The sequence below is a fragment of the Osmerus eperlanus genome, unplaced genomic scaffold (assembly GCF_963692335.1).
Source record: "Osmerus eperlanus unplaced genomic scaffold, fOsmEpe2.1 SCAFFOLD_87, whole genome shotgun sequence".
Taxonomy (NCBI): Eukaryota; Metazoa; Chordata; class Actinopteri; order Osmeriformes; family Osmeridae; genus Osmerus; species Osmerus eperlanus.
Window position 1 is genome coordinate 1 of NW_026911673.1, and position 22448 is coordinate 22448.

The 22448-nt window shown below is 46.9% G+C and overlaps 3 protein-coding genes across 5 annotated transcripts; 1 reads left to right on the top strand and 2 right to left on the bottom strand.

Annotated features, from left to right (window-relative positions):
* Positions 1–1616: 1616 nt before the first annotated feature.
* On the top strand, positions 1617–9351 carry LOC134016434 (genetic suppressor element 1-like; the record flags this gene model as incomplete). Its single annotated transcript, XM_062455802.1, has 9 exons — positions 1617–2238; positions 2410–2522; positions 2704–2971; positions 3811–3924; positions 4424–4810; positions 5276–5408; positions 5497–5648; positions 8145–8248; positions 8713–9351. Coding segments are annotated over 9 exons (2034 nt in total), but the record flags the coding sequence as incomplete, so codon positions are not given.
* Positions 9352–11892: 2541 nt separating this feature from the next.
* Positions 11893–16987, bottom strand: LOC134016431 (uncharacterized). Of its 3 annotated transcripts, XM_062455798.1 has the most exons (6): positions 16911–16987; positions 15887–15959; positions 14863–14935; positions 14220–14418; positions 13969–14083; positions 11893–13844 (listed from the first exon to the last, which is right to left on the bottom strand). In XM_062455798.1, exons 4-6 carry the CDS (start codon positions 14396–14398, stop codon positions 12702–12704), a joined length of 1437 nt encoding a protein of 478 aa, XP_062311782.1. In that variant the 5' UTR covers positions 14399–14418; positions 14863–14935; positions 15887–15959; positions 16911–16987; the 3' UTR covers positions 11893–12701. The 3 variants fall into 3 exon arrangements, with proteins under 3 accessions (XP_062311782.1, XP_062311783.1, XP_062311784.1); XM_062455799.1 differs by lacking the exon at positions 15887–15959 and having other exon boundaries at positions 16911–16982; XM_062455800.1 differs by lacking the exon at positions 16911–16987 and having other exon boundaries at positions 15887–15970.
* Positions 16988–18581: 1594 nt separating this feature from the next.
* Positions 18582–21909, bottom strand: gins2 (GINS complex subunit 2). The gene is made up of 5 exons (XM_062455797.1): positions 21755–21909; positions 21186–21300; positions 19936–20035; positions 19515–19641; positions 18582–19193 (listed from the first exon to the last, which is right to left on the bottom strand). Exons 1-5 carry the CDS (start codon positions 21842–21844, stop codon positions 19065–19067), a joined length of 561 nt encoding a protein of 186 aa, XP_062311781.1. The 5' UTR covers positions 21845–21909; the 3' UTR covers positions 18582–19064.
* Between the last annotated feature and the right edge of the window lie 539 nt (positions 21910–22448).

The following is a 22448-nucleotide window of genomic DNA, read 5'->3' on the forward strand; positions in this document are numbered from 1 at the left end:
TCTCCCTCTCTCTCTCTCTCTCTCTCTCTCTCTCTCTCCTGTCTGTATCTGTCTTCTGTTTGGCCTCAATCTTGTGTCAGTCTCTTTTCTCTCGCTGTTATCTATTATCACTATTCTTTTCTCTGTCTCTCTTTGTTTCTATCTCTCTCTCTGTTTCTCTCTCTATCTCTGTCTCTCTCGCTGTTTCTCTCTCTCTCTGTGGTTCTCTGTCTCTCTGTCGCTCTCCCTGTTTTTCTTTCTCTCTCTGTCTGTGTCTCTCTCTCTGTCTGTGTCTCTCTCTCTGTTTCTCTCTGTTCTACGCTGACAGACACAGATCTAGCTAACTCTCCAGTCTGACAGGAAGTGGAAGGCCCTTCAGGCAGGAAGAAGAACCATGTCTGATTCATCACAACTTTCTATTTCAGTCTCAATCCAAAACACTGTCACACACACACACACTCCGGTGAGCTCAGGGAACCTGAGGATATGGGTTGTGTTGATGAGTTGATTCGGAATGCAAATCAGGGTCCTCGGGTCCTACGATTGCAGGACTATCTGATGTGGGTTTTTAAACAGGCTGCACGCAGGGCAGCTAAATTACACAAAGGCTAATTCCCTGCTAATCCTCTCTTCCTCACAGCATATGCCCCCAGCCCTCCCTGACTTTGGTGTGTGTGTGTGTTTTTCAGTAGTGAGGTCAGGCGTAATGAGTGAGGTTAATACAGCCCTGCTAGAGAGGGAGAGCAACACACACACACACACATGTACACGTACACACACACGTCTGCTATCAGTAATCCTGCTGTATAATCACCTTGCAACTGCAAGCTGGATCCTGTGAGACCGCAGGCTGCAGATACCAGATAACACACACACACACACGTACACCAGGGTGCATACATAATCTGATTTGAGAGATTGGGTGTAGGTTGCCAGGTTTGCGTGTTGCCAGGTTTGCGTGTGACAGAGGAGCCAGGGGTGTTTATCTGTCCTTCTCTCCGTCTGTCTTTTCTGCAAGTCCTCTCTCTCCCTCTCTCCTTTCTCTCTCTCTCCCTCTCTCCTTTCTCTCTGTTTATCCTCTCTCTCTCCTTCTATCTCGGGGAGGAAGGAGTCCCTCCTTCTCTAAATCCATCCACCTTTTCCGCCTCTCTCTCTGCCAGATCTTTCATCCTTCGCTTTGCTCTGTCTGTGTGTCTGTCTGTCTGTGTGTCTGTCAGCGAGGTGAACCGTGTCATTCCTCTCCCTACCTCTCTCTTTAAAGGCAGTTCTAGATCAAAGCAGAGGTAGGGAGAGAGAGCGGGGGGACAGAAAGAGAGAGGCAGGATGGAGAGAGAGAGATATAAAGAGAGGGAGAGAGAACCTGTGTGCTGTGGCCATATTCTCCTCTGCTCTGGGCTACTCTGCCTGCGACTGATAAGACTGCGACACACACACACAGGAAAAAATATGGTGGTGTGTGTGTAGGGTGGGAGAGACTGTCTCTTTGTATGTGACTATGGACTAGGCCAGGGTGTTACAGGATGGCTGTCCATATATTAACTCTTTTTTTTTTCTCTCTTTCTCTCCCTAATTCTCCCTCTTCCTCTCTCTCTCTGTCTCTCTGTCTCTCTCTCTCTCTCTCTCTCTCTCTCTCTCTCTCCTACAGACCAAATCACCATGAGTTGGGGGGCCGAGATCTCCACCCTCACCTGGGCGCCCCCCCTCCCCTGATCTCCCCCAAACCTCCCCAGCTCCCCCCGCCCCCTCCCACCACCCTGTGGAACCCAGCCGCCCTCATCGACACAGCCTCGGACTCCCGCCGAGGGCACGACCCCCCTGGGATGGGCCTGTACGACCTGAGCCGCCCCCCCCCAGGCCCCCTCAAGCTGGAGGAGGGCGGGCGGAGGGCCAGGGGGGAGAGGGACGGGGCCCCAGGGGAGAAGTACCCCCCTGTCAGGGGTCCCCCTGGCCTGCAGGAACCCAGCACCTTCCTGGCTGAGCTGGAGAAGTCCACCCATTCCTTCTTCAGCCAGCAGAGGGCGTCTCTGTCCCTGCCCAGCCAGTACGGAGAGCTGGGTGGGGGCCAGAGGAGCAGTGGGGCAGTGAAGGGGCTCCAGGGGCCAGGCAGACACAGCCAGGGGCCAGGCCCGGGGATGGGGCCGGTGGCCAGCCAGGGGCCAGAACCCACGCTCATCTATGATGACTTCCTCCAGCAGCATCGCAGGCCCGTCAGCAAGCTGGACCTGGAGGAGAGGAGGAGGAGGGAGGCTCGGGAGAAAGGTAACTCATCCCTGTACCACGCGTCCTGTAGGGGTGTGTGTGTGTGTGGGGGGGGGATGCAAGAGTGTTCTTTGATTGAGGTCCTAGCTGTAGTGGTGCCATGGCTGACTTTCCTGTGTGTGTGCCTCTGCCTGCCTGCGTGTATGTGTGTGTGTGTGTGTGTGTGTACAGGGTACTACTATGAGCTGGACGACTCATACGATGAGAGTGACGAGGAGGAGGTGAGAGCTCACCTTAGGAGAGTTGCGGAGCAACCGCCCCTGAAACTGGACGACTCCTCGGAGGTAGGAACACACACACACACACACTTAGACAAATAAAGTGTAGACACACACACACACTTAGACACACACGTGTAGACACACACATACACATATTCACAATAAAACACCCACGAAAAAACACACGCTCTCCACGGCATGCTCACCAAACCCCCCTCTTCCTCTGCCTCCTGGGTGTCTGCAGAAGGTGGACTTCCTGGGTGTGTTTGGCCTGACTACGGTGGCCCGGAAGGACCAGCTGCTGCAGCAGAAGAGGAGGAAGAGGAGACGCATGCTGAGAGAGAGAAGCCCCTCCCCCTCGGCCGTGCAGGCCAAGCGCTCGGCCCAGGCTCCGCCCCCTCTCAGCACGCGCTTCACTCCCGAGGAGATGAACCGCGCCCCCGAACTGGAGGACAAGAAACGCTTCCTGAACATGTTCAGCCTCTCTCACGTCACCCTGCAGCAGAGGAGAGGTAACACACTACACCCTACACACTACACTCTACATACTACACACTACACACTTCGTACTAGTGTGTGTGCAGCAGAGGGAATCTGTCAGAGCTTGTTAGAAAGTGAGACTGCCTGACTCTTGACCCTCCCCGGCATGTTCTGACCCCTGACCAGCTGACAGCTGGTCAGGGGTCCAGACCTTCTCTCCACTCTGCATGGCCCACACACACACACACACACAGGTGGATCATGAATTATACATGACCCCGATGAGTAGACGGCAGCTGGACATTCAGAGAATCTGAACACACGCACATTCTCTCTCACACACACTCTCTCAAACACACACACACACTCACAGACTTTCTCTCACACACATACACTCACTCTCTTTTACACACACACTATCTCTCTCTCTCTCACACACACACACACACACACACACTCCTCTGGTAGGGCTCAGAGTGGCAGCAGCAGGCTTTCTATGATCCCTCTCTAATCCTCCAGATGTACCGCGTGCTGCCTGCAGATGGCAGCGTGCAGCTTACCTCACTGACAGGAGGAGCTACAACACACACACACACACTCACTTATGCACACACACACACACTCACTTATGCACACACACTCACACACTCTCTCTGTTCGAGGAGACAGTGCAGTGTTGATGAAGTTGAGGATTAGACACAGCTATGTGGGAGTGATGTTAATGGGCTCTCTTTTCTCTCCCTCCCTCTCTCTCCCTCCCTCTCTTTCTTCCTCTCCTCTCTCTCTCGCTCTCCCCGTCCTTCTCTCTCTCCCTCTCTCTTTTTTCCTCTCTCTCCCTCTCGCTCTCCCCGTCCCTCTCTCTCTCTCTCAGATAATGAGAGAGTGGTGGAGCTGCTCCAGGCTATTAAACAGAAGAGCGTAACCTTGGACACCATCAGACACGCCCCCCACCCCCTGTGTAAGAGCCCTCCAGCACAGAACTCTGGTACGAAAGAGTGCACACACACACACACAGAGACACACACACACACACACACAGAGACACACACAGACACACACACACACACACACAGAGACACAGACACACACACACACACACAGAGACACAGAGACACAGACAGACAGAGACAGATACACACAGACAGAAAAACACACCCACACACACAGACACACACACAGACAAAGACAGACAGAGACAGATACACACAGAGAGACAAACACACACACACACACACACACAGACAGACACACACATAGATGCACACACACAGAGACACTCACACACACACACATTTCCCTGTCCCCTCACTGCTGTCACCAGTGTAGCAGATGTGTGGGTGAGAGCGTGTTGATGTCTGGATGAGAACTGAACACAGTTAGGAGATACATTATAGATACCAGGATGACCCAATCATCACTGGCCATCACGCATGCTGCCAGCTTGCTCTCATCTCATTGACTCTAACCTGTGTCCATCACCACAGATCCCGCCCCGGCCCATTCCTCCAGCGAATCAGACGACCCGCTCAGTGCCAGGCCTCCCAGCCCCTCCCACCCCCGCACCGCCTCTCCCGGTGGCCCCCTGGGCCACCCCAAGCCCCCCGCCGACCCACCAAGACCAAAGGACCCCCCGGGGCCCCCCCTCCAGGACAAAACCCGGCCTCCCTCCGACGGCCCCCACCCCAAGAGGAGCGCCAGCCTGCTCAACAGCCTGCGGCCCCCCCTGCAGCCCCCCCTGCAGCCCAAGGACGGCCCCCCCGCCCTGAACGGCCGGGCCAAGCCCTGGGACAGCTTCACGCCCGAGGAGTTCGCCCAGCAGTTTCATGAGTCGGTGCTGCAGTCTACCCAGAAGGCCTTGCAGAAGCACAAAGGTACAGGAGCCTTCTGCTGATTCAACACAGAGAGAGTTTGTTAGTGTTTGGTACAGGTCCACTGTTGTCGCTAGGTGTGAAGGGTTAAATGAAGTGTTGTATTACGATGTTGTCGAGGTCGTCTTTGTTGTGGTGTGAGTCTCAGAACGGACATCCTAGCGATAAATCACCTGTAGGGGTTAGTGAGAGATTATCAAGGGCTTACGTTTGATTTGTGTGAAGATGATACCCGACACAATCCATAACTCTCCGTTCACCTATCCGGTCTCCACCTCCATCCATCCCTCCCTCCCTCTCTCTCTCTCTCTCTCTCTCTCTCTCTCTCTCTCTCTCTCTCTCTCTCTCTCTCTCTCTCTCTCTCTCTCTCTCTCTCCCTCCCTCTCCCCCTCCCTCCCTCCCGGCTGCTGACATCCCTCTCTCTTCCTCTCCTACTCTGTCTCTTTCTCCCCTCCCCCCCCCCCCCAGGTGGCTCCACGGTGACCTCAGAGCCCTCCCACCTGCAGGATTCCTCGTCCGTGCACTACAACATTCCAGAGCTGCAGAGCGGCCGGCCGCACGTGCACTCCCACGTGCACGCTCACGTGCACTCTCACGCGCAGGCGCACACCCACGCTCACCACCCCCATGCCCATCCCACGGCAACACCCATCCCCACGGCAACGCCAACGGACAGCACTTTCCCCTGCCGCTCCACCGGGACGGCCCCGGCAACAGGAGGAGCTGTCTGCACCTGACGACTCGGAAGAGGAGGAGGAGGAGGAGGAGGAGGAGGAGGCATCAGCTCCCAGATGGCAGGGGATCGAAGCCATATTCGAAGCTTATCAGGAATACATAGAAGGTAAGCAGAGAGAGAGAGAGAGAGAGAGAGAGAGAGAGAGAGAGAGAGAGAGAGAGACAGAGAGAGACAGAGAGAGACAGAGAGAGACAGAGAGAGACAGAGAGAGACAGAGAGAGAGAGAGACAGAGAGAGACCCTTCACATATACCCTTCACAGTCTAATTAACAAACATGTACACCAAACAAAAAATGGTAAAATATTTGCTTGTTTTATTGACTTCAAAAAAGCTTTTGACTCTATTTGGCATGAAGGGCTCTACTATAGACTTCTACAGTGTGGTATAGGGGGCAAAACATATGACTTGGTTAAATCAATGTATTTGGAAAATAAATGTGCTGTCAAAATTGGGGATAAACAAACAGATTTCTTCACTCAAAGAAGGGGTGTTCGTCAGGGCTGTAATTTAAGTCCAACTTTATTTAATATATATATAAATGAACTTGCTGTTAAGCTAGATCAATGTACTGCTCCTGGCCTCTCCCTCATGGACAAAGAGGTGAAGTCTCTGTTTTATGCTGACGACCTTGTCTTACTGTCTCCCACCAAACAAGGACTACAACAACAGCTGGACATTGTTGAACAATACTGTCAAAACTGGGCCCTTGCAATAAATATGAAGAAAACTAATATCATGATATTTCAAAAACGCCCCAGATGCCAGGAAGAGAAATACCAGTTTATTATAAATAATCATTTAATTGAACATACTATGAGTTATAACTATCTTGGTTTAACCATAACAGCACCAGGGAGTGTCAACATGGCAGTGAATGCACTAAAAGAAAAAGCTTGAAGAGCCCTAAATGCAATTAGAAGAAAATTTTATAATTTGCAAATTCCAATTAAAATCTGGCTTAAAATATTTGATAGTGTGATCCAGCCCATTGCGCTGTATGGTAGTGAAGTATGGGGTCCACTCAGTCATCATAGCTATACCCGCTGGGACAAACACCCAACAGAATCTCTACATGCAGAATTCTGCAGATACATCTTACATGTTCACAGAAAGACGCCAACAAATGCATGTAGAGCAGAATTAGGCAGATACCCAATGATAATTAATATCCAAAAGAGAGCACTAAACTTTTTCAATCACCTTAAATCCAGCCCTCTAGACACCCTCCACTCCAAAGCCCTCCAAACCCAAGAGCTGAACCCAGATAAGAGTCCCCTATGTCAGTTGGTGCTGAGACTCACTGCCCCCACCCAGACACACCCTGACCAGTCTCACACCAACACTGCTTTCCAAACACCAATCAGAGTCAACCAAATTATAACACAATGTAAAGAAACCTACCTGGAACATTGGAAAGAAGAAACTAAAAGCCAAAGTCGATTAGAATGTTATCTAGCCTTAGAAAGAGATTATAAACTGGCAGAATATCTCTATACTGTCAGAGATAGAAAGCAGAGAAAGATCCTAACCAAGTCCAGGCTCAGTGACCACCAATTGGCAATTGAAACAGGACGACACAACAAATCATGGCAACCAAAAGAAAACAGAATATGTGGTCACTGTTCGACAGGTGAGGTTGAGACGGAGATGCACTTCCTCCTACAATGTGAAACATTCAGTGATATAAGAAATGATTACTGTAACAAACTCCACTTTGTAATGTCAGATTTCAAAGGTCTTAGTGACCTCTCAAAGGTAAAAATCCTCCTAGGAGAAGGAGACAGGGCATACCTTGCTGCCCAGTATGTATCAGTATGCCACAACCTGAGAGACAGTGAGTGACCTAGACACACAAGGCACACACACAAAGCACACACACAAAATATACTGTGTGTGTGACTGACATGTGTATGTCTGTATGTATATATATATTACGTAATCAATCCTTTAATCTTTCAACTGAATTTGCCATGTTTGGTTGTTATAGTAATAGTTGTAATAGTATACCGATGTCCATAGTAATGATATGAATACTGTTTCTGTGGCTCCACCGTTGCTTTGGCAATATGAACATTTGTTCCTTAATGCTAATAAAGCCAATTGAATTGAATTGAATTGAGAGAGAGAGAGAGAGAGAGAGAGAGAGAGAGAGAGAGAGAGACAGAGACAGAGAGAGACAGAGAGACAGAGAGACAGAGAGACAGAGAGACACAGAGAGAGACAGAGAGAGAGAGAGAGAGAGAGAGAGAGAGAGAGAGAGAGAGAGAGAGAGAGAGAGAGAGAGAGAGAGAGAGAGAGAGAGAGAGAGAGAGGGTTTGTTATTTCTGGCCTTGTTTATAATGGTGTGTTGGAATCTACCCAGTAGGAAAGTCTCCTTCCAGAATGAGCGTTACAGCATGTTGTGACCACCAGGGGGAGCTGTTTAGTAGGCTGTCTGTTCTGTAGTCCAGAGGAAAGGCTCAGAGCAAATATGTTGTTAAGACCGGGTGTTTATTGTTCTGTCTTGAGTAGTCAACATGAGTGTGTTTACACATACTGTGTTTACATCACACACACTCTCCTCACCTCTCTCATCTCCTCCCTCCCTCCCTCCTCTCCAGATCAAGGTGTGGAGAGGCAGGTGTTGCAGAGTCAGTGTCGGAGGCTGGAGGCTCAGCACTACAACCTCAGCCTGACTGCGGAGCAGCTGTCTCACACCATGGGGGTAAGACACGTCTACAGTCTAGCCTGTCTGTCTGTCTGCCTGTCTCTGCCTGTTTGTCTGACTGTCTCTATCTGACTGTGTCTCTGTATGTCTCTCTATCTGTCTGTCTCTCTGTCTGTTTGCCTGCCTGCCTGTCTGTCTGTCTGTCTCTCTATCTGATTGTCTCTCTGTATGTCTCTCTATCTGTCTGTTTCTCTGTCTGTCTGTCTCTTTGCCTGCCTGCCTGCCTGTCTGTCTGCCTGTCTGTCTCTCTCTCTGTCTGTCTGTTGCACAATACACATATGATGTCCCATGTCCAACTGGCCCAGAGGAACAATTTTTTTAATGTAGCTTTTAATAATGTATTCTCTCTCTTTCTCTCTCTCCCACCTCCCTCTTTCTCTCCTCCCCTCTCTCCCTCCCCCTTTACCCTCTCCCCCTCCCCCTTCACCCTCTCCCTCTCCCCCTGCTCCCCCCCCCTCCAGGAGCTGATGTCCCAGAGACAGAAGCTGGCAGTGGAGAGGGAGAAGCTGCAGGCGGAGCTGGAGCACTTCAGGAAGTGTCTGACGCTGCCGCAGACACACTGGCCCAGGGGGGGCCACTACAAGGGCTACCCCCCCAGGTGACCCCCCCAGGTGACCCCCCCAGGTGACCCCCCCCCACACGCCTGCCCTCCCCCACTTCACTCTCCCTGCCCGCTCACTGGCCTGAACAGACACACAGAACTTAATCTTCATGGCCCAGCCCAAGACTGCTTCATAGAAGGGAGGATGGAGGGAGGGAGGGAGGGATGGAGGGAGGGAGGGCTGGAGGACTGACCAGGACCTGGGGCATCGAGGGGCGTGGCTACTAGCCAGCGGCCCGTGGTGACCCTGCCAATGTCTGGGTTCAGAGGAAGCAATGAGCAAGAGATCATTCTGGACAAAGCTCAAAGACGGCACACACACACACCCCCCACACACACACACATACACCCCCCACACACACACACACATACACCCCCCACACCCCCCCCCCTACACACACACCCCCCACACACACACACACACACCCCACACACACACACATACACCCCCCACACACACCCACACACACACCCCACACAAACACACACACATACACCCCCCACACACATACACCCCCCACACACACACATACCCCCCCACACACACACACACACACACATACACCCCCCACACACACACTCATACACCCCCCACACACACACATACCCCCCCCCCACACACACACACATACACCCCCCACACACACACATACCCCCCCCCCACACACACACACACCCCTCACACACATACCCCCCACACACACAAACACACCCCCCCCCACACACACACACACTGCCCTTCTTTGGTCACCGTCATTCTCTCATTGCTATCCGGCCGCCCCTCCCCTCTCTGCCCCACCCATGCCCTCACAGCCACACCCACACAGACAATCCCGCAAATGAGACTGCAGCTCAAGGGTGTGGCTTAGGGACGGGGCGTCATCCACTACCAATCAGCTGCCCCCCTTCTGGCCAATGGGGACTGAACAGGCCACACTGTCCCCTTCTAGAAGCCAATGAGCTTCTCACCTGGAAATGCACTTAACGAAGAAGAGTGACTTGCTGGTACTGTGTAACAACCAAGAACAGTTCGAAATTAGGGAAGACCTTACAAAATGCACATTTTGGAAAGAATAAAGGAAAATGATTTATTTCGAAATAGAAAATTTGAGAATAAGAATTTAATAAGGCGCTTCAGCCTTGTATTGTAAATAATATGAAGACTAAAACAGAATTTTGTATGTTTTTATTACTTTAATCATTGTTCTTTTGAAAGAAAGAAAGAAAGAAAAAAGGCCGCCATTTTTATATATATATATATATATATATATATGTTGATGCTTTTGGGGCGGGAAAGGAAAGGCCTTGCTTTTAGTGTTTGCTCTGCTCTGGGCCGAGGCAGCCATACTGGGAGGTGAGAGAGAAAGAGCTCCACTCCTCTCTCCTCTCTGCTCCTCTCTGCTCCTCTCCCCTGCTCTGCTCTGCTCTGCTCTGGCCCTCTGTACAGCTGGAGCCTGGTTGGTGCCCCAGCCCCACCCCCCCTCCCCCAAGCCTAGCCAGGCTCATCCTTCTGGGGGAAGAGTTCGACCTGCTCCCCCTGCCTCCACAACCCTGCTCTCTGCTCCCCCCATGTGACTGGTGCTGGTCATGTGACTGGTGCTGGTCATGTGACTGGTGCTGTGCTGGTCATGTGACTGGTGCTGGTCATGTGACTGGTGCTGTGCTGGTCATGTGACTGGTGCTGGTCATGTGACTGGTGCTGGTCATGTGACTGGTGCTGTGCTGGTCATGTGACTGGTGCTGGTCATGTGACTGGTACTGAGATGGTCATGTGACTGCAGCTGGTCATGTGACTGCAGCTGGTCATGTGACTGGTGCCGGTCATGTGACTGGTGCCGGTCATGTGACTGGTGCCGGTCATGTGACTGGTGCCGGTCATGTGACTGGTGCCGGTCATGTGACTGGTGCCGCTCCAGAGCACGTGTGGAGCCGCTAGTCTAGAGAGCTGACGACCAAACCTTCCTCCCTCAACTTCTGGAGTCTGTAACCACGACAACGGGACCCTCCAGCATTGTTAGGCCTTTGCCATGATTGGTCATTCATGTCTTGAAGTCATGACAACTGTAAAGGGATGTTGGCAACGATGTCACAGTTTGTTACTCGCCCAAAAGGAGGAGAGGACAGTTCCACGGCGTAACTGCTGTTTGTCCTGGGAGTGGTAATGCCTCACCAGTCGCCATAAAGTAGTGCCAAAATGATCCCCTCTGCTGAATAAATCCCATATTATTCAGTTCATTTTAACCTTTCCAATTGTGTGACATAGGTGGCCAACCTTTGATATAAAAAATAATTTAAAAAAAAAAGTTTCGTTAGTTTTTTTTATTCACCGTTTATTTTCGTGTCAAATCAATCTGCGGAAGTTCGTTACCATTTTTCTCCACCGGAGGGCGCTCACATCCAAAGTCAATGAGCACTTTTCTTTTGCCAAGTTTGATTCCATGTCATGTAAGCAACACTGTCTACGGAGCCTGCGAACTCTCCCCTCATCTCCAGACCCTGGACACCTGCAGGTGCAGAGAGCAGTGATGTCTCACAATGTGTTCACTCAGCAGACGCTTTAATCCAAAGCTACACCCACGCGGGGATTTTGAACCTGCAACATCTCGATTTTGAGGTCAATTGCTCTAACCGCTGAGCTGCAGGGGGGGTGTCGGGGCTGGGTGGGGGGGCGGGGGAAGCCAACCTTGTTCACAGAGGCGAGCAGAGCCCAGCCTGTCTGTCAGGTACAGGAAGTGCTACCGCCGAGGTTAGCAGCCAATGAGCTAGCAGGAGGGAGATAAGCCCCTCCCCCGGCCTGCCTACCTTATATCACCAACTCACGCACACGCAATAGCAACCGTACTCAATGGAGGATGTCTAGATGCTGTGAAATCCTGTTTTTAAAATTGTACTTGTTTGAATTCATTGTAATGTAATATATTCTTTGTTGAATGTAGTAATTAGGTATTTATGAATATATTGCTGTAATTTCAGACAAAAAAGAAAATAAAATATTTCAAAAATGTACTACAGTGTTTTTAAGTTGATCTTCATCGTAAAATAACAAAGCATGACAACTTATTTTTACCAGTTTATTTAGAAGAACCCAGAGAGGTTGATGTAACAGCAGTGATGAGAGAATATCAGTTACATGTGTTATAGCGACTGAATGTATTAACCCTTGTGTTATCTTCGGGTCGTTCTGACCCATCAGTCATTGTGACCCACCGTCGTATTGCGACAACTTTACCGCATACAAAAACAAAGTGAAGCATTTTCTTTTAACCGTTGGGCTGTCTCAGACCCCCCACATTGCGAAGGTTAAAAGAAAAATATTTTTATTTGTTTTTGTATTGGGTAAAATTGGGTAAACACAACGATGGTTCGTTATGAACCTTTGGGTCATGTGACCCGAAGGCAGCACGAGGGTTAATTACAAGATACTAAAGGGATGTATATTTCAGTTTAAATGATTAATTTGGAGTTATACAAGTTATATATAAGTTTAAGAGAACACAGTGAAGAAATAACGTCTCATCACATCTCATCCCAATGCAACAATCAGGTAACTGTTCTCAACTGAGTAAAATGAAGATAAGATTAGTAATTAATTGAAATAAAATGATAAAATAACAATCTACACACAAAGACTCCAAATTGCACATTTTCTCATTCTAGAGTTATATTTTTGACAGCATCAATAATCTCAATGTCAGAAGCACATATATCTCTTGTGTCTAGTCCCTTCTTAGGTCTAGGAATCCTGTCAATCCTTTCCTACCTCTTGACCTGCCTTATCTACAATAATCTACCTTCGTTTTTGATCTATGGCGAAGGAAACACATCAAGTCAAATAAAGATTGAACTGTTCTACTCTTCTGGCGGTTGTGTTCGTTCCCCTTTCTCCGTTACTTTCTTCATCCCAGTTTCCAGCGTGCGTCTGTATTCTCTCCATGCTTGCGCAGCTGCCTTTAACTGTTCAACTCCGGGACCGGTGAAGGAAAACTCACCACAACGTTTCTTAAATTCCTCATCATCACAAGTAAGCAATCTCATCAAATATGCCCTAATATTATAAAAGCGTTTGGGTCCCCTGGCAGGCTCATACTTCAGTTCACCGTGTGTGTACGCACTTGTGGCCCAAATGAAAGGGTCGTGATGACACTGAGTGGTCACCTCGCCTTTTTTTAATTTAATTCCTGGTGGAACAGCGGTTATTATGGGCTGGCCTCTAGGAAAGAGAGCTGTAAATGGTATGTCTGACCGCTTTTTTACCTGTCTTATCAATGTGGGTGACTCCATGTTTTCAGCTTTACTATGTGTATTTATGAAGCTCTCTGGTAGTGTTTCCTCTGCCTTTGGTAGCAAAACACAGAAGTTGGGCTCTGGATAGTACGTGCCCAACGGAAAACAATCGGCTGTCCGTATTCGCACCTCTCTGTCGATCTGACTGGCAAGCTGGAATTCTTTTTCTAGAAACTCATATCCTGTTGACATGACTGTGGGTGGGATTTTATGAGTATTTACGTGAGTGTCAACTATCTGTAGATAGGAGCTGTACACCTCGTTGAAATCTACAGTATCAGCATCAACAAAACTGAAATAGACAAGGCACTCCTCATCGTTCCCTCTTAACTTTCTAACAAGCTTTTTGGTTTCTTCGCAATTTTTTAGATGTTCTCGGATTCGGCTATATGGTACAGCTTCTCTATTGTAAGGGATATTACCCCCGGGTCCCCAAGTAAAGCTTACCTTTTCAAACTTTAATTTTGCTTTCTCCTTTATTTTTTGGAGTTGTTCCAGAATACCACTGAGTTTTGGGTCATGTTTACCATTGAGACCAATAATGATGGCCACATCTTCCAGATGACCCCGGTCTTCTTCATTAAAACCTGTATCCTGCAGCAGATCCAGTAGTCTCTGACACTGTGACATTATATTTTTCTTTGGATGTTCTTTATCTGGAACTGGGACCCACATCGGAACTTGGATCAGAAATTTGATCTTCGGGTTCTTTCATGGGGAGACAAAGAAGTTGTTGTTGTGGGTCAGAGGGTAGTAAGTGAAGTGAGGTTAGCTCTTTATCTGTTTGTTGTAGCTGAATCCAGTAAACTTGTACTGTGGCTGCGTTGTTTACCTGTCTGTCCTGCTGGTCATGTCCCCCCTCTGCCCCAGAGGGACCTGGCTGTTCTGATGTGGAGGGCTGGCTTGACTGGTTAGAAGGTAATTCATCTTTCCCTTTCTCTCTTCCCCTGAAGGATTGAAAAAGATCAGAAGCATGTTCAGCGCTTCCTGTTGGGACCTTTCCACAAACCAAACAACCGCCTGGTTATGATTGTGGACTGTATAAAATAAACATTTGTGAAAGATTCTCAATAGTTCTCTCACCCTGACAGGTGTTGGGAGGTACCACTTGCGGGGGGTTTCCCATCATCTGACTTGTTTGGGGAAATTCCAACAAACTTCAGGGATTCTGCCAGTTGGCCAACATCAACATCCTCATCCTCCTCTTTGTCACTTTCTGTCTCCCTACGTTTTGGTTGACTTATGGATTTTTGTTGATCCATCGGATCTTTATGAAATATTTCTGTGAGGTTAAACCAAAGATATGAGACAGACTGTGAATATTGTTTCTGCCTCTCAGTTTAAAGAGTCTTCATCTTAAAGGTAATGTAGAAAACATGCAGACAACGGTGGATGACTCATAAGTACAGACTTGCGAAATGTAAGTATTATCACATGGGGCGGCTCATTGCTGCCAGTGGAGGGGGGGGGGGGGGGGGGATCGTTATAACTACTTATTGTTTCGAATAACATATTTTCTCTGTATGATTACATTCTCTTTCTTTGATGCACCATTTAGTATAACCACCACCAACAACAACGTAGCCTATTGCTTTCAACTATATCAAAATGGTGTATCATACTCAATAGCCTAGTATAGTTATTAATTTGACAGTAATGATCCACGCAATGAATATCTTAAGGTTAACACCTAAAGGATGAATGAGAGAACGCCATCTCAAGTTACCTGTGTGTGCTGGGCGGTGTGAAGATGTTATTGTCGCGGTTTGGGGCGCTCCACAGAATCGTTCGCCAATATACTGGAAGAGGAAAAGTATGCACAAAAACCAAAGGGTTAATCGTAAAGGCCACTCCCCGTACGCGAAGATAACTGTATCTGTTTTTGGCTTGTGTTCCTGTTGCGTGACTGTGAATGGGCGATTAAGTTCCTAAAAGTCGTATTCTTGCCTTCCGCTCATTTCTATAAAGCCTTGTATAACTGAAGTGGAAGAATGTGTACTACGTTTTTTTTTTAATCAATTTCTCAACGTTTGAAATGATGTAAATACTTGTAAGTTCCCTTGTATTGTGATTTGTGAAATATACTAAGTCTTGAAGTGAAGAATAAGTCTCAAAATTGAAGAATGGTTTTAAGTGTCGTGAAGGGCTAGATCCTAAGTCCAAACAGACGCACTGGAACTCAAAAGTTTATTCAGACACAAACGTATCTAAACAAGTGAGTGTGTTCCCGGGAGCAGACTGGAATTTTTCTCTGGACATTCCTCTTATATATCAAAACCTTATCAGTTCTGTAATTTTGCTATTGGTACAATACTGTTTGTCACAGTGTGTTTGTCACTGTGAATATTGTTTCTGCCTCTCAGTTTAAAGAGTCTTCATCTTAAAGGTAATGTAGAAAACATGCAGACAACGGTGGATGACTCATAAGTACAGACTTGCGAAATGTAAGTATTATCACATGGGGCGGCTCATTGCTGCCAGTGGAGGGGGGGGGGGGGGGGGGATCGTTATAACTACTTATTGTTTCGAATAACATATTTTCTCTGTATGATTACATTCTCTTTCTTTGATGCACCATTTAGTATAACCACCACCAACAACAACGTAGCCTATTGCTTTCAACTATATCAAAATGGTGTATCATACTCAATAGCCTAGTATAGTTATTAATTTGACAGTAATGATCCACGCAATGAATATCTTAAGGTTAACACCTAAAGGATGAATGAGAGAACGCCATCTCAAGTTACCTGTGTGTGCTGGGCGGTGTGAAGATGTTATTGTCGCGGTTTGGGGCGCTCCACAGAATCGTTCGCCAATATACTGGAAGAGGAAAAGTATGCACAAAAACCAAAGGGTTAATCGTAAAGGCCACTCCCCGTACGCGAAGATAACTGTATCTGTTTTTGGCTTGTGTTCCTGTTGCGTGACTGTGAATGGGCGATTAAGTTCCTAAAAGTCGTATTCTTGCCTTCCGCTCATTTCTATAAAGCCTTGTATAACTGAAGTGGAAGAATGTGTACTACGTTTTTTTTTTAATCAATTTCTCAACGTTTGAAATGATGTAAATACTTGTAAGTTCCCTTGTATTGTGATTTGTGAAATATACTAAGTCTTGAAGTGAAGAATAAGTCTCAAAATTGAAGAATGGTTTTAAGTGTCGTGAAGGGCTAGATCCTAAGTCCAAACAGACGCACTGGAACTCAAAAGTTTATTCAGACACAAACGTATCTAAACAAGTGAGTGTGTTCCCGGGAGCAGACTGGAATTTTTCTCTGGACATTCCTCTTATATATCAAAACCTTATCAGTTCTGTAATTTTGCTATTGGTACAATACTGTTTGTCACAGTGTGTTTGTCACTGTGAATATTGTTTCTGCCTCTCAGTTTAAAGAGTCTTCATCTTAAAGGTAATGTAGAAAACATGCAGACAACGGTGGATGACTCATAAGTACAGACTTGCGAAATGTAAGTATTATCACATGGGGCGGCTCATTGCTGCCAGTGGAGGGGGGGGGGGGGGGGGGATCGTTATAACTACTTATTGTTTCGAATAACATATTTTCTCTGTATGATTACATTCTCTTTCTTTGATGCACCATTTAGTATAACCACCACCAACAACAACGTAGCCTATTGCTTTCAACTATATCAAAATGGTGTATCATACTCAATAGCCTAGTATAGTTATTAATTTGACAGTAATGATCCACGCAATGAATATCTTAAGGTTAACACCTAAAGGATGAATGAGAGAACGCCATCTCAAGTTACCTGTGTGTGCTGGGCGGTGTGAAGATGTTATTGTCGCGGTTTGGGGCGCTCCACAGAATCGTTCGCCAATATACTGGAAGAGGAAAAGTATGCACAAAAACCAAAGGGTTAATCGTAAAGGCCACTCCCCGTACGCGAAGATAACTGTATCTGTTTTTGGCTTGTGTTCCTGTTGCGTGACTGTGAATGGGCGATTAAGTTCCTAAAAGTCGTATTCTTGCCTTCCGCTCATTTCTATAAAGCCTTGTATAACTGAAGTGGAAGAATGTGTACTACGTTTTTTTTTTAATCAATTTCTCAACGTTTGAAATAATGTAAATACTTGTAAGTTCCCTTGTATTGTGATTTGTGAAATATACTAAGTCTTGAAGTGAAGAATAAGTCTCAAAATTGAAGAATGGTTTTAAGTGTCGTGAAGGGCTAGATCCTAAGTCCAAACAGACGCACTGGAACTCAAAAGTTTATTCAGACACAAACGTATCTAAACAAGTGAGTGTGTTCCCGGGAGCAGACTGGAATTTTTCTCTGGACATTCCTCTTATATATCAAAACCTTATCAGTTCTGTAATTTTGCTATTGGTACAATACTGTTTGTCACAGATGCATTATGCATTTCTCACACTATTGGTCTCTTACCCTAGGGGCTTCAGATTACAGTTACATAGAAAACTCTCATATTTTTTAGGCTTGCTCTGGCCTTGAAAACCAGCTGCACTGGGTTGCTGTGCGTAGGGTCATAAATCTGTCCCATGATATCTGGGCCTTGTAGTCCATGATATCTAAGGGTCAGATGTCTGAGCGGTTAGGGAATCGGGCTATTAATCAGAAGGTTGTTGGTTCGATTCCCGGCCGTGCCAAATGACGTTGTGTCCCTGGGCAAGGCACTTCACCCTACTTCCCTCGGGGGGAATGTCCCTGTACTTACTGTAAGTCACTCTGGATAGGAGCATCTGCTAAATGACTAAATGTAAATATCTGGGCCTTGTAGTTTTCTATGGAAGAAGCATATATACACACCCTCAGCCCCTAAACATCCAGATTTGCACTTTGGGCTTAATATCTTCTACATATTAGTGTCAATACTAATCAGTCAACAGCTTTGCATCTGGTTTTCAGTAATATAGCATATAAAGGTAAAAAAGTGATTAAGAGGTTCATTTTCAATCATATAATCCATAATCATTACCCATCTTCATAATTACAACAGTGTGATGTTTTTCTACAACATAAAATTAGAGGAATAAACCGCACCACAACATCAGTCGCATGCTACTGTCAAAACTTTAAGTAGGCCTATAACACTCCTCTTCTATTGAGCTGGCATTATAAGCCATTGTGTCTTGGCTTTATAGACATGAACGGGAGGCACAAACTATTTTCTATTTCCCCATACATTTGACAGTATTGTTTCATGATTCGCAAAGCCTGCATTACTATATTGCAGCACGTCCCCCTGTACTTCCCCTGTACTTCTCTTTCTCAATACATGTTTGTATTGTACAATACAATTATACCTTGTATCCACACGACAACCATAAGCTACATGGGGGACTGTGGTTTCCATGACAATAGATATGGGAGTGTCCGAAAATTGGATGAGTATATGAAGGCTCTATTTTAATGAATATTGTATTTGATTGAGCAAAGATGGAGTGAAATTTGTTTTTTTTAAACACACGTTTTTATTAGAAAACTTTATTAGAAAATCAAAAACATGAAGATGGGTCCTAACCTGTGTTCCAGGTGTTGATGATTCATATTATGGAATCAATAAAAACTGTCATGGTAACAAAGGTTTCTACCATAAGTGAAGAGGTTGTGAGAGGTTTAAATACAATCTGGTCCATATTCTAGATTCTGACCAGTCTGGTCCATATTCTAGAACTCTGACCACAATCTGTTCCATATTCTAGAACTCTGACCACAATCTGTTCCATATTCTAGAATTCTGACCACAACAAGGACCATCTTCCAGAATTCTGACCACAAGCTGGTCTATATTCTAGAATTCTGACCACAATCTGGTACGTATTCAAGGATTTTGACCACAGTCTGGTCATTAATGCAGTTGTCCACCCACACACACACTGGTCAGTACTCCAAATGACCAGTATCTCCACTAATCTGTTTTCTGGGGCTTTGACCACAGTGTGGTCAGTAGTCCAGGGCCTTGCCTCTGCTGGAGTGTGGCTGCAGGTTGGAGCGCAGCTTGTACATGCAGTTGAGAGACTCAAGCAGGAAGGAGCGCGTGGTGTTAATCTCCATCAGAGTCAGGCTGTCCAGCTGGAGGATAGGAGGAGGGAGAGGAGGAGAGGGAGAGTAGAGGGGAAGGAGGGGAGAGGGAGAGGGGAGAGGGGGAGGAGAGGGAGAGGCCAGGCAAGATGATGAATGCATACCAACACACACGTCAGACAGAGAGATGAACACGGCACACACATACTGCCTGGTGAGTCCAACTGGCACTTTCTGTTCTTGGCTCGAACTGGTTCTCCATGGGCGTCGGATTAAAGTGTGTGTGTGTGTGGTGGTGTGTGTGGCTGTGTGTGTGGTGGTGAAATGTAAAAAACTAGCAGCAACGTACAGAGTGCAGGAGCGAGGAGGTACCTTGGCGTGAGCCTCCTGCTGGCTGATGAAGCTGTCTGCGGAGAGGCGGAGCTTGGCGATGCGCGTGTCCCAGATGTCCTTCACCAGAGTCCGGATATTGTCGGCTTTAGGGATGTTGTCAGACGCGCTGCAGACAGACAAGAGGGTGACAAACAGCCTCTCATCCAAAGGAGCATCTCCCCGCGTCCACAGGACGAGCGGAACGGAGGCTGAAGCACCCAAAGGAGGATTGAGCTCAGTGGTTAGAGCATTTGAGTGCAGATCAAGATGTCTTAGGTTTGAGTTTTTGGGTTAATTTGACTTTGGATAAAAGTGTTTGCTAAATGAAACCATTGTTATTGTTATTAGGAAATGAAAGGTTGTGGTACTGGTACTGAAGGGCCAAGGAAGAGGGTGTTATGTCTGAAGGGTCCACACTCACTGGTTGAGCAGTAACTTGGTCAGCTCCATGTAGTAGGGGCTAGGGACCGGGGTGAAAGCATCTTCCTTCCTCTCCAGTTCTCTAATCTCCTCCAGTTTGTCTGCACACAGTGAACACGAGAAAACAGCGTCACAGCTCTGAAAATACCAGTTACGGGGAGAGTGGTCCTCCTTGTAACTAATTTAGTGATGTTTGACGTTTAGTTTACATTCGGTTCAGTGACATTAAATCTATCACAATATATAATAATATATTTGTTTTAAACTATATGAGTAGCATCCTAAAGCGGTAAGTATAAATGTGTATGCCTAGAGTAGAGAATATTTACTAGATGGATGCCCCCTGGAGACCCTGCCCCCCCTTCTCACTGGATGCCCCCTGCCCCCTGGAGATCCTGCCCCCCCTTCTCACTGGATGCCCCCTGCCCCCTGGAGATCCTGCCCCCCCTTCTCACTGGATGCCCCCTGCCCCCTGGAGACCCTGCGCCACTTCCACCATACATCATCATCCCTGGCCTGGTCTGCCTCACCCCTTCTCCTGGAGTCATGACCCCCTTCCTGCCCTGGAGACCCCCTCCCTTGGATTACCTCAGACCTGTGGGTCTTGTCCGCCCCCCCTTCCCTGAGCAGACCTGTGGGTCTTCTCCACCCCCTCCCTCTCCGAACATCACCAGATCCTTGGACTGCCCACCTGGTGCCACCCCAACGCACGAGAGAACTCTCTCTGATCTCTGTCACGACCACCAGTTTGACACACCTCAACACTACATCCATCCACTCTTCTACCTACCCACATCCATCCACTCTTCTACCTACCATCCACTCTTCTACCTACCCACATCCATCCACTCATCTACCTACCCACATCCATCCACTCTTCTACCTACCCACATCCATCCACTCTTCTACCTACCCACATCCATCCACTCTTCTACCTACCCACATCCATCCACTCTTCTACCTACCCACATCCATCCACTCTTCTACCTACCCACATCCATCCACTCTTCTACCTACCCACATCCATCCACTCTTCTACCTACCCACATCCATCCACTCTTCTACCTACCCACATCCATCCACTCTTCTACCTACCCACATCCATCCACTCTTCTACCTACCCACATCCATCCACTCTTCTACCTACCCACATCCATCCACTCTTCTACCTACCCACATCCATCCACTCTTCTACCTACCCACATCCATCCACTCTTCTACCTACCCACATCCATCCACTCTTCTACCTACCCACATCCATCCACTCGGGAGGGACAATCCTGCACTTCTGTCGCTGCTTTAGATTGAGGGCGAGCCACAGAGGCACATCGACGGGCATCCCGGGGTTAAACGGACCGAGGTCACCCTGAAACGTTTTTAACCCTTGTGTTATCTTCGGGTCATTCTGACCCATCAGTCATTGTGACCCACCGTCGTATTGCGACAGATTTACCGCATACAAAGACAAAGTGAAGCATTTTCTTTTAACAGCTAGGCTGTCTCAGACCCCCCACATTGCAAAGGTTAAAAGAAAATTATTTTAATTTGTTTTTGTATTGGGTAAAATTGGGTAAACACAACGATGGTTCGTTATGAACCTTTGGGTCATGTGACCCGAAGGCAGCACGAGGGTTAATAGACATCCATATCATGTAGGATACATAGATTTAGCCTAGTAAGGGCATATAATCTAGCATAATCAGTATATTAGCTTTCAAGTTTAGGATAGCCTACCAATCACTTACTGTAGTACTAGTAATAAACGAAGCCGTAGCTCTAGTGAAGCACTTGACAACATTGCCTTGAATTAGAACACTCACCCCGATCAAATATATTTTGTCAAGGCTGAAATTCGGGATTATTTTCACGATTTCCCTCTCGGCAAGGAATTCAACCTCAGAAGGGTCCATTGCAATGCTGTTCGGACAGTGGTTCTACAGTCGTATAAAGTTCCCGCGCTGTAGGCATCTATGTCCGGTTGACTTCCTCAAAATATTTCAAAATAAAGGTCTAAAAGAAAAATGTAAAGTGAAAAGTACACCCAGAGCCTGTTTAAGGATATTAGCAGAGAATGTCTAATATTAGACATATTTGACATTCTCTGACGTAGACATTCTCTGACTTGTCCCTTAAAATTAAGGAAGATGAGTATGGAAGCAAATCAGTGACGTGTGTTGAATTTTAAAAGGCTTCATTGAATACTTAATGTTGAAATTTAAACACCACCGAATTTGTTGGTTTGGAATTCACCTCTTTAAAATTGAAATATGAATTTATTTCAATGTTAAAAAAATTCTGATCCAAAAATTCAAGGTTCGGAAAGTCAGGTTGCTCAAATTCGAACAGTACGATAAGGATCCCAAAAATTCTATATAAAAAAAATCAAGCTTCAGAATTTCAAATAGGACAAATTTCGGGCTGCTGAAATTCGAATGGTGAATTTCGAGTTTAAATTTCAATATTAAGTATTCAATGCCTTTTAAAATTCAAAACATGATGTCACTGATTTGCTTC

What these genes read in the sequence shown, in the direction of transcription:
- gins2 (XM_062455797.1), bottom strand. Translation starts at nt 21,844, where the DNA reads ATGGACCCTTCTGAGGTTGAATTCCTTGCCGAGAGGGAAATCGTGAAA. An exon ending in ACAAAATATATTTGATCGGG is followed by an intron (nt 21,301 to 21,754) that starts GTGAGTGTTCTA and finishes AAAACGTTTCAG; the next exon opens with GGTGACCTCGGTCCGTTTAA. An exon ending in ACCAAGTTACTGCTCAACCA is followed by an intron (nt 19,642 to 19,935) that starts GTGAGTGTGGAC and finishes GTCTGTCTGCAG; the next exon opens with CGCGTCTGACAACATCCCTA.
- LOC134016431 (XM_062455798.1), bottom strand. Translation starts at nt 14,398, where the DNA reads ATGGATCAACAAAAATCCATAAGTCAACCAAAACGTAGGGAGACAGAA. An exon ending in ACCTCCCAACACCTGTCAGG is followed by an intron (nt 14,084 to 14,219) that starts GTGAGAGAACTA and finishes TCAATCCTTCAG; the next exon opens with GGGAAGAGAGAAAGGGAAAG. An exon ending in ATGACCAGCAGGACAGACAG is followed by an intron (nt 13,845 to 13,968) that starts GTAAACAACGCA and finishes TCCCCATGAAAG; the next exon opens with AACCCGAAGATCAAATTTCT.